The 12,106-nt window shown below is 38.2% G+C and overlaps 1 protein-coding gene across 5 annotated transcripts in view; it reads right to left on the reverse strand.

The window, feature by feature from the left end:
- Positions 1-12,106, reverse strand: part of fam13a (family with sequence similarity 13 member A) — an 80,472-nt gene that overhangs the window by 62,693 nt on the left and 5,673 nt on the right. For 4 of the 5 annotated variants that reach the window (XM_031276931.2, XM_031276933.2, XM_031276935.2 and 1 more), the window contains exons 3-7: positions 8,661-8,870; positions 6,153-6,330; positions 3,941-4,088; positions 1,871-1,954; positions 490-576 (exon numbers count right to left, since the gene is read on the reverse strand). In XM_031276931.2, the coding sequence (XP_031132791.1) occupies positions 490-576; positions 1,871-1,954; positions 3,941-4,088; positions 6,153-6,330; positions 8,661-8,870 (707 nt within the window). The remainder of the gene's footprint in view (positions 1-489; positions 577-1,870; positions 1,955-3,940; positions 4,089-6,152; positions 6,331-8,660; positions 8,871-12,106) is intronic. The other variant, XM_031276932.2, reaches the window with a different exon arrangement.

Genomic DNA, 12,106 nt, shown 5'->3' on the forward strand with positions numbered 1-12,106 from the left:
TAAGATCAAAGTAACTGACTTTAAAACAAAATTTTGAATTTATTTTGCTGAATATAGCTTAGCTTAGTGAAAAGAAATGAAGACAGAGCTAAATATCTACTACATGGACACAAAGAGGACATTTCTAAGCCTTAACTATAATCAAATTGCTTTTGTGGCAGGATTCATCTGTAACAATACCACAACACAGTTGGAAGAAGATACCATAGCCCCTGTTTGTCTCTCACTGCAAATAAGTGTGTTGCTGTTTCCTGCAGCAGATTGCCTTTATCAAATCACATCATGTGACCGAGCAGTGAGGCCACATGCATCAGAGGCTGCCTGAGAGACGACCTCAGGCTAATCAGCACCAAGGCAATGCAGCAGATAAGAAAGCATAAAGTATTTATTGGAAAGGGTGAGAAATAGACGGTAGTACCCTAACCCCTTAAACAAGAACAATTGATCACAATACTTAATAAGTAAAAAAGAAAATAATATTTTCCGTACCTTCTTTTTCCTCTGCCTCGCCTTTGGAGTGTTAGTGAAGGATTTGTTCACAAGTTCTGCATTTTGTGGTGTTTTCTTTTGTCCAGACTTGGAAGATGATGGAGAGAAAAATGCAAAATAAAGAGATTAAAGTGCATGATTTGAAGTGCATAGAAACATTGAAGACAATGGAGTTAAAGTGCTGCTGGGTCTTTGTTGTGATCATATACAGGTGTACTACTATGCTTATTCTAGCTTGTGAAGTGCTCATTGCAGTGGTTGTTGTGAAGTGCTCATTCATAAGGTCTCAAAAAAAAGAAAAAATTCCAATCCAAGGCACACTGTAGGGTTTGTGCAAAATTATATTGCCTTTATATTACATAAACAATATATTTATATTTATATTACATGGCAATATTAATTTAAGACGGTCATTTAAAATACATTTCATACTTTTTAGACCACATTACAATGATCCCTTCACAAGATGCAAATACAAACAGTGCTATTTCTTAATACTCCTAACCTGAGAAGAAATGATAACTTATCAGTAATGTCAGTTGCAAATAATAAAAAAAAAGGTCATCTTTTTACGCTAAGCGACATGATTACCATTGCAGGCAGTATGCACAAGTCAGCCGACACTGATAACATCTTTAAAGCTCACAGAAACCTACACAGACGCACACAAGAAATGGCTTTCGTGTTGGAAAACAGCTTTTCCAAAACATGCTCATGCTCTGTTAATCACGTCACACACAGTGCCTGAATTGAACCAAAAAAAGTGCCGGTACTCAAATTCAGCAGTTGCATGACATTATCATCCCATGTGACTAGTCACACTAGTCTCGCATTGCCAGACCTTACTCCACAGCGCTGCGAAAGAGGGTCTGGCGAGCTTACACAGCATTCCGAGATGGGAGAAAAACATGCTCTGGTTTATTGCCATTTCTTTAAACCAATCACAATCGTCTTGGGTGGCACTATGCGCCGCACGGAGCAATGGCACCTCTGCAAAATAGCCTCAGGAAGGAACTTGTTTCGGTGGAACATTTGTACATTCAAAGGTTGTTTTAGTCGTGGATCAGAACTTAGATACGACAGATAGTCTAGCTAGCTGTCTGGATTTACCCTGCAGAGATCTGAGGAGCAGTTAATCATAGTCCTCATAAAGTGGAGTTTAAAATGCCAACACATCGTGGATATAGACTAGGTCACACAGATCACAGGGTTGGTGTTAAAAAGGACTATGTAAGTGAATTTGAAGGGTTCATGCAAGTTTGATCTGGGAGTGTCACACATAAACAACAACACTGCATTTCACAGCAGAAAGATTGCAGAAGAGCATTAATGCATAAACAAAGACGCACACATGCAGGCTGCTGTAAAGCTGATCACACACCTTTGTTCTGGGAGCTGGTGTCAGTGTGTTTGCATTAAGGTGGGTGTGCGACTTCTTTTTCTCTGCATCCGTCACATGCGCCTCCTGGGACCAGAAAGAGAACAAAAGAAAACACAGTTGTAAAGCACGTCTTTTGACTGATCATACACTATAGTAACAAAAGGAGCAAAACAGATCATGCTTAACAGAGACCACAACACTTTTTTTCTCCAGTTCTTATTGTAACTGTAGCCTCATATATGAAATATCAGGGAGTCATTTTAGAGAACGCCTAGGTATGTGTGTTCTACTTTTGCTTTTCTTCTGTGAGCCTGTGAACAGGGTTCAGAATAGATTTTAACAGGTTGACAATCTGCATTCTTACACATACAAACGCATAAACACTTTCATGTAAACCTCCTGCTCATCAGCATTTTGTGTCTGAAGGAAAAGGCAACACCAGTGATCATATGGGCTGCGTTTAAAGGCATTAACAGGAATGCCAGCAGGCGAGGGGCCTCAGCAGGCCGTGCATGCCTGTGCATATGTGTTAGTGTTTATGTGTATGTGTGCATGTTTGTGTGTAAGGCAATCTGATTCTGACTGAAGGGTTTCCCATGGGTCAGTGGGGTCTCATGTGGCTGTGCACTTACAGGAATTCACAACACATCACAGACATTTGTGACTGGACATGTCATCACAAAAAATGACAGATCTTATTTTACTGCTACTATGATTACGCAGCAACGCAGGTTGCATGTGATCACTGAATAGACCTTTTTCACGGCATACATGTTGACATGCCATAGTAGGAAAAGCAAAGGTGTATTCAAAACCATTAAGGATGGCTGCATTCCACTTAGGAGAGGCCCTGGTATTGTGCATGCTGACTCACTGAAATAGCTTACTGGGACACTTGATGGAATTGAGCCATCGTTAAGGTTATCAATTTCAGCTGTGCTTTTCCTACTAGGACAAGTCAAAATCTTTGCTGTGAAAAAGGTCCATTTCTCAAATTATGAAACGTGACGTAGATGGTCTACGTCACGTTTGCTACAGACGTTGGCCAGGAGTTTTGCAGTTCCGCTTGTGATATGATTTTCTTTATATTCACATGAGGTCCCTTTGAGTGAAATACACAAGAATTTGATATTTTACAGGGCTGTTAATCCCATCAAACTCACTGATGTCATGTTGATCATTTTTCAAGGGATAAAGGGGTATTAGGAAAATTCATCTGACATGCTATGTTTTTAATAGGCTAATGAGAGTATTTTTTCCCCTAGTTTTAACTACTTTAGAACAAATAGAAAAATGAATTTAAGATTAATTATTTCCCTGGTAGAATTTTATTTTGTGTGAAGAGCCTGCCCAGGAAAAACTATTATATAATACTTTTTCAGATAAATTTAAGGACTAAGTGCTCCTAGTTTTGAGGCTTAATAAACCATTGGGTTCTCTGAAAAAATGATTTGCTGCAAAGCTTTTTTGGTTGTGAAAAATGTATGATTTTGAGATACACGGTTTTGAATAAAATAAAATTTCCAATAAAAACAAAATGTTCAAAAAATCTAAATAATTTAACAATCTGTTTTCATTTTTTTTCAATGTGGGGAAGAGAGAACTTGAACTCTAAAATCCTGACTACAGCAATGCATTTATATACATTTGTGACTCATACAACAAGTTAACCTGTATTGAAAATAAATAATTATCTGAATTTTAACCAGAATCATATGACTTAAATGGATAGTTTGCTCTGTTGTGCTTCGTTTACCACAAAGCTACAGATGCAGCAGCAAGATGCTGCCAGGAAAACCAGCAGACCAGACAAACTAGCTAATCAATAAAGACATCAGCCACTGGAGCAGCAAATATAAATCAAGCAGAGACTCAAAACAGCCACCTGTGGAGGAGTCGTTCCTGTGAGGTGGTGATATAAGATCAATAGTTATTTATGTAAGCCTGTATTTATAAAATCACTCCTCCAAGTGGATGGGCAGAGGGTGAGGTCACAGAGAGGAACTCATACTGTTTAGTGTGCATGGGCACAACATTAGCATCTGGTGTTCCTATGAGTATATACAACAACTTTACAATAACAAGGGCTGACAGGTCTTCTGTGCAGCCTTCTTCGTCTCTGGCGCACTCAAATATATTGCTGTAGTTCTGGATGAACTTGATCATGATCTTGTTACAGATAGTCTGGTCCTTCATTGCTTCGAAACCAGGAGCCACGCTGGAAAAGAGGGAAAAATAAAATTAACATTCTGTAATTCTTCAAATATGACAGTAGCAGTAAAAAATAAAGTTGAGAATTTGTTAATAATTTCATTGCTTTTTTTCACTTTGCAGCATTGAACTGATTTGACAGTGATTTTGATACTGACATTTAGTCATCAGTTAGTCAACTTGAATAACAAAGCAGAGTTCAGCCGCCCTGGCAGGTATGATGTCTGATGCTACTGAACAGCTGTGTGAGATGTACACTGGGCTGTAGGCACTAATGCTAGACCTAATTATATAACACACACACACACACACACACACACACACACACACACACACACACACACACACACACACACACACACACACACACACACACACACACACACACACACACACACACACACACACACACACACACACACACACACAGCCTTGAGAACAGCTTGTACACTATGGAAGAGTATCCAGTACAGTTTCTTCTTCTCTATTACGTCTAGTAAGGCCTGATCTTTTTTACCACACCTTAACACCCCAGTTTATTAATGGGCGATGCCCACCAGTCAGGAGAACAGTAGCTGTAGGTCGAAATGTACAAGTATGATTTTAAAACTCGTCCAGTAAGCCTTTCATAAATAGACCAATGAGAACAGAGGTTCAGCAGCTGCATGGAGACATATAAAGCCACTGATGCATCATTTATTTATGAACATCAGTTGAACAGTTGAAAGCACATTAACATCAATCTTATATGTCATACAACATTTACTTCAAAACTGTTCACTAGACTCAATTAGTGTTCTTGACTGTGACTTTCGATTAAGATAATGTTTGAAGAGTCAAATATCTGATGTAGTAGTTTATTAAATGGTACATTCATGAGCAATGTAATGTCATGTCAGTATCTCTAGCAGACTTTTACATAGTCATGATTTCATCTTCACTAAATAAGCTACAGCACCACCTGCTGGCCAAGAATTTGACAGAGACAGAGACCAGTACAGACCTCTGTCTCTGTTATTACAGCAGTCATGTTCTCAATATGTACTCTAACTACTCTTTTATGTCAATACTTTTAGACTCATTTGTATACATTTGCCTGTTTCCTTTTTTTATTAACCTACATAGATGTTACCCCAATATTGTCTGCACTGCGAAGTTTAAGATTTTTCCCATTCTGAAATACGGGACAAGACATCTGTTCTGCTTCAAATAAAAAAAGTACAAAAAATCTTTTTATATATATATATATATATAAAAACACATACACATGGGGTACTCAGTATGTCTCAGACTGTATGTTGATCTATATGGGATTAGATGTTGTTTTAAATAAGGAGGATATTTAAAGTAAATTTATTTAAAAATAAACTGCAGCCAGTGAAAATGCCTTCTGGATTTAGGTGTTAAACAATTAAGCGACTCATACATCAGGCAATGATGGGTTCTATAAGGACCCCTCAGAACAAATCGACAGAGACTGTTATAGACTACACTGAGAGGAATAAGATTTGTTTCAGAGGTATTGTGATAAATAATATCTGCATAATGTAATATTGGTAGTAGAAGCTGTGAAATAATCCTTTTCCTGACCTGTAGTGTGAAGCGGTTGATAGAACGATATAGTATTCTCAGGCTACAGGCCGCAAGAGTTAATACTGGACTTAAGTTCATCTGGTCGGCAGAACCCCGACTGACAATGAAAGCTAATAATGCTCTGTATCTGCTGGATGTGTTTATAGGCAACTATTCATATCAGCTTATCATAGCATTGAGATAATGTCCATGTTTTGTGTTTACAGTTTGTTGCCGTACCCCTAGGAGGCCATCAAATCAATTAATGCAGGTTGAAAGGTATTAAAGTTTCAATAAAAATATTTGTCAATAGATGTAAGTACTTTTCACATTTATTGACAAATCTTTTGTAAGTACTTTTCACATTGTTTGGTTATACATTATAAATATGAAGGATACAAAGCGAAAAGAGAATACAGGAGTGATGGTGAAATTTGGTCGGTGGGTGTTTATTTTGACAGCTTGACCACATCTGCCTTAAAAAAAAGGTTCAACTCACTGAAAGACACTGGGTCCAAACACAGTGGCCAGGTTGAAGGCAGTCATACGGTTTTCTTTATGGTTGCACTCCACAAGGGTGAGGAAGTGGCAGAGGTAGCGGAGGAGGCTGTGGTGGACGTCAGGAAGCTGCTGGAGCAGGTGTCTCATATCTGACCAAGAGACATCATCACCGCACTCTACAGACACACAATGAGATATCAGAACAGGTCAAAGGTTGGGATCCTGCTTCTTTTTTTCTTTTTTTTTTTACAGAAAAACTTTCACTTCTGGCTAAAACATTTTAGTAGGAAAGTGGAAAGTCTTTTCATCCCCAATCAAATGACCAAAAATCAAATGATGAGTGACATGACCAACTGAAAACATGTAAACATTAATAGACTTTTAGTGAAACACGTTTAAATCCTACGTTTAGTTAATTGTTTCACAGCTGGTCTCCAGCAGTCAGCCATAGCTTCATCCACCTACTCTCTGTAATATCTAATCTTGAGTTGTGGTAACTATGTGAGCATTAGAGCAAAGAGCCTTAAAGTATGTTGATGCTATAACTCCGGACACATAATTGGGTCAGAGTTGGATAAACGGATATGGCTTCTGATCCCGAATGAATGAGTGACGCAAACGTGCGTGCGCCTACGTGAGTGTGTGCATGTAGGCTATATGAACGCGGGAATGTGTGTGTATGTCTTTCTGACTAAGTAGAGCGTGATGGGTGGAGGGAGAATGATGGCTTAAGAGCGATCACAAATGCTCTCTTGTTGCCGCTGAGTAAAGTTCTGATTGTGTCTGCTCAAGTGTGTAAAGTACATGTGTGGATTTGGATGAGTGGGGCTTTCAAACTATTTTTTCATCAGAAGTTGATGATGTTTTTACAGGATGGTACATTAGACAAACACACATTGAGGAATGGAGGAAAAAAAAAACTTCGAGCAATTACACGTATGTAAAGGCGACTTAAAGAAAGAGGATGCACATCAAAGACATACCAACATAAAGCCAGACAATCAGAGGACCAAATCACTGCAGAGAGAGAATGACATACGCTGTGCGTAGACATAGACACCAGTAGAATTCATCGAATTTAAAGTGAAAAAACTAAACACTGCACACTTTTGTTTAAATGTTTTTGTTTGCCAAAGAGACAACACTGAAAATAAAAAGGTAGCACCACTGTTATTTATTTTACTTTTCGTATATCAATTTATTGATCTAAAATAATGACAAATATCCATCACGATTCCCAAGGCTCAATGTAATGTTTATAACTGGCTAATTTTAACCGGCAAGAACCCTCACAAGTAGTTAATTTATAATTTCAAATTACATTTAAGTTTAAATTTTAGTAAAATTGTAATACTCACATTCAACACACTGTACCCAGGGAATGTTTGTGATTTTAACTGGATAAAAAAAACTACAAATTGATTACCAAAATAGTAGTCTGGCTTACCGGATGTACAGTGCTGGGATAAAGTCTGACATCTGGCACATGTCCCTCCACTTCTGCTATCTCCACTATCTATTTTGCAAGGGCACAATTGCTGCTTCCAGGGTTTACCGTCGCCCAAGCAATTGTGATTGGTTTAAAGAAACAAAAAAAAAAGCCAGAACGTTTTTTACCACTATCCCAGAATAAATAAACTGTGTAGCCAGACTATACTTCAGCACTGTGTGTGCTGGAGTAAAGTCTGGCAATACGAGGCTACCAAAATAGTAACTGAATAATGGTATGAAGCTTAATCAAATGTTGGTTTACTTATGCAATTCAGGTCACATTCTCACTTTAATCTTGGTATCTTTATTGAGATGTGCAGTCATTGTTACATGACATGTTGCACTATATTGGTCAATCTATGTACTTTATTATAGTGCTAATCAATCTGCAACTTCATCTGCCTAACCATCCATTCATCATAAACCTTTGATGTTTTTAAATAGGAGGCCAAACCAATTTTACAAAGTAGACCAAAATCATTTTACTCAGTAGTTATGGCCAAGTCTTGTACCATAGAGCTGTTATTTAATGCAGCGTTTGACCACAGGCCAGGAAAAAGAGGCTGATATTTGTGGGGTCTATGAGGGAAAAATTAATACTGCAGCCAAAATGTGCACTCTCATCAGATTACACATATTAAACCAAGTAATGGAGAGGCAAGAGTGAGCACAGACTTCACTGCCAAATCACTGTACCTTTTATGAACTCCAAGATTATTACCAGAAATATGAGGTCCATCACTCTGCTAGTCTCATTCTCTCTCTCACACACTCTCTCTCTCTCACTCACTCACTCACTCACTCACTCACACACACACACACACACACACACACACACACACACACACACACACACACACACACACACACACACAGCAGAGCTTTTATATGCCCTGTCTGGTGCAGATAACTTTAGTGCTAATAGTACATTTTAGATCTACTTGAGTTGGTAGGTTAATTATAGAAGACAAAGAAGCACATAAGTAAACATTGGAAAAAAACGACTTTCTCTTACCTTGGTGGTGCTGTATCAGTGCCTGTTGGACTGTTGAGTCCACCAGACCCACTGGCAGGTCCCTGAGGTACCGTTTGAGCAAGCTGGCAACCGTACACAAATCAGATTCTGAGAGAAGGTCCACTTCCTCTCCACTCTCCAGCCGCTGTTTCAGGGTCTCCACAGCACGCACATTTCCATTCACTCTGAACAGACCCTCCTGGTGCAAGGCTGGAGGAAAATCAGAGGAACATTGTGAACTGTAACATTCAGCTAACTCATGCCACTATTCAACAAGAGAGCTAACTAGGGATGAATTTAAATAAGATGGCCCCCTAAAATTGGTGTTATTATCATGTATTCCACAGAGAGCTACAATAATTTTACTATCAGTCTTTGGCTGGTTTTGTTTTGTCCTGCTATTGGTCTGGAACTATTAGGCAACATTTCATAGGGATTTTCTGACCCCTTGATCTTTCTTGTTGCACCAATGTTTCTTCTAGCACAATCATTAGGCCAAAGTTTCTACTTGTACAATAAATATATCAAAATACAGACTTGAAATGTGAGTATCTTTACATTTGCAGAGCACACATAATGATCCCAGTCAAAGGACATAATTTTCTTTTAACTTAATCTCAGTCTTCGGGACAATTGTAAGCATTTTATCTCCCCACTATGATTTAACAAGGGAAAATCTTTAGTTTTAGATTTATTCTGCCCTTTTGTATTGTGGAGTGTAACGTTAATAAACATTGCACTTGGTTTTGTGTTAAACCTTGGACTTTGTTAAAGTGTGAACGTTGGAGGGGTTTTCAAGCACCAATTAATTTTCAACAATAATGTTAACGTTTTACCTCTGTTTTTGACGAGTAATGTAATGAACGTAATAAAATGATGTAGCTAGTTAGCTAGAATGTCACAAACCCTTGTCTTGCTAACGCTAGCTTCTTGTCAGTGTTAACAGTGCTGAGAAGCACAGGTTGAACAGAAGGCACGCTAGCTTTTGCTTAAGTTATTAACGTTAACGTTACTTTAGCTAATTGGCAACGTCTCTCTTGGACGCAGGAGTGGCTACAGTACGTTACGCTGTTGAAAACATTTGGAAATGGGAAGATAAACGTAACTGAACAGCGTTAGGTAGCCTTACCTTTACAATAGCGGTGGTAAGTTTGACATTTGTAAGTCAAAGTTACAGTAGTAGGGTAACTTACATCCTAGCTAGCCAATAACTTCATTGGCTGTGGACACGAGTTACCACTAACGTTAGCTAGCTATATGCCAACTTCAGCGTCGTGCTAGATTCACTGTCTATGGCTATATGTTACTAAATAATCATATTTTACTGATAGAATCAAACCTTTTAAAATGACGGTTCACCAAAATTACAACCATAGACTGATTGATTACAACAGCCCAACTCACTCTTGTTATATCAGTGCCATTCAGTTTTTAAGATTAGGTTGCTTATGTTTTATCCGTTTCTATTTGTTAAAGATATGATGTAAAACTGTTACGTCGTTTAGGGAAGATGAAGATTAACGTATACCCTTTCTTAACTGTCTATGCCAGGGGTGGCGAACCTGTGGCTCTTGAGCCGTATGCGGCTCTTTGCCTGCTCCTGTGAGGCTCTTCCTGTGTGGCTGGGGGCTGTGTCATTGGTTGATTGTTGTTTTTAACTTTTCTGAAACATACAGTATTTCAGATAAGTAAAAAAAAACACATTTGAATGCATCTGCCAATACATTTGCCAATTATTTTAAAATGGAAAATAATGCAGCAGAGTTTTGAGGACAGATTCTGCAACCTGAGGAAAAACAGCGGCCACAGAGCACCTTCCTCGTTAACCCTTTCACTGCTGAATCCGATTGTTTGAAAGCTCCTTTAGTGACAAATGAGTGAGAGAGTTCTTCGAGTGGCCACAACCGAGTTCAAGCAAGACCTGAAAAGGATTGTGGATAACAAAGACTGTCAGGTTTCCCACTGAGTCAGTCTAAGTGAGAAAACAAAACTATGAAAACTGCTATGTATTATGACCGTCATTAGATCTGGAAGACACTGTTGCTGTTGTAGTGTGGACGTGCATGTGTTGTGTGGCTTTTTGCTATGGTGCGGTTTTTTTTGTGGCTCTTTATACCTAACTGGTTGGCCACCCCTGGTCTATGCGTATACCCGGTTGAATAATCCACAGATTTTGTTGAGCAGTCATTTGGAACTAATTTCTACCCAACAGCTGACAGTGTGCTCACTTAACTCGTCTGTTGTGATATCAAATGTTTAGATTTTTTTATTTGCTCATGTTTTATATGCGTATTTAATTCGTTTTAAAATAAGATATCTGTCGTTTAAAAAATAACTGCTGAATAATCCTTGTGAGCAGATTTGGATACTTTCTACCCATAGTTTCTATGAAAACATCTGATAGTGTGCGCTGTGGATTAACAAGAGCTAGGGGTAGGGACACAGTTTGTGAAAAGAGGAAAATGCAATGTTTCAGTGTTTGGACCAGCACCAACAAAATTACATTGAACCACATAGCGGAGGCTGCAACCTCAGGGATGGATTACCCAAAAGAAAACCCAAATTGAATGGACCAGAGATTTTTTTTTTTTTTTTTTCGGAAGGTGCTTTATTATTATTTTATTATAGAGCACTCACCCTTATTAGGGTTAGTGCTTTAGACTTTATCCCAAAGATGTATAAGAAAGCTCCACTGCTGAGGATTGACAAATATACTACAAGAGGCCTGTGGTTTCAGTAGCATGTGCAGTAGGCTATCACGAGGAAGGTAGCTCCACTTTCTTGTACTGACATCTAGTGGTCAAACAGAAGAACTACGGAATATGATAAAGTAGGTCAACACCATGGTCAAGACTGAGTACCATACCGTGTTTTCAAGTTTCAACTTTTTAAGTCACAAATTAGGAAGCCTACTTTACATTTTTTACTAGGAACTTTTAGATTTTGGATATATTTTTGCCGCGTTCCAGTGACCAATGTGATCCATCATACTGATACTTTTCTTTAGTATTGCACATATTGTTTTTGATTGACTCCTTTTTCTGTGTTTGGGTGGGATGGGTGATATCTCTAATTATTGAATAACTGAAACCGTTAATTTACTTAAAACCAAATCACATAATAATACAAAAGGCGAAATGGTATTTTATCCGCTGTATTCATATCAGTGATATCAGGGTACTTGTGGCATCTGTTCAAGGTTTAAAAAAAGTTAAATTCTAAATATATTCTGTCTCATTTGGAGGAAACTATGATGTCACTACTTCTCAAACTGATATTATTTCCTTATATATCTACATTATTTATTATATCTGAGAAATTCAGAATGGGGCACAAAATGTGCCCGCTCAACTAAAAACAAAAAGCCAATTTTGATTATATCTTAAAGTATATGCGTGCATTACAATACATGTTTTGCTCTATTATATTCTGTTGTGTTTTCTCAC

The sequence above is a fragment of the Sander lucioperca genome, chromosome 4 (assembly GCF_008315115.2).
Source record: "Sander lucioperca isolate FBNREF2018 chromosome 4, SLUC_FBN_1.2, whole genome shotgun sequence".
Taxonomy (NCBI): Eukaryota; Metazoa; Chordata; class Actinopteri; order Perciformes; family Percidae; genus Sander; species Sander lucioperca.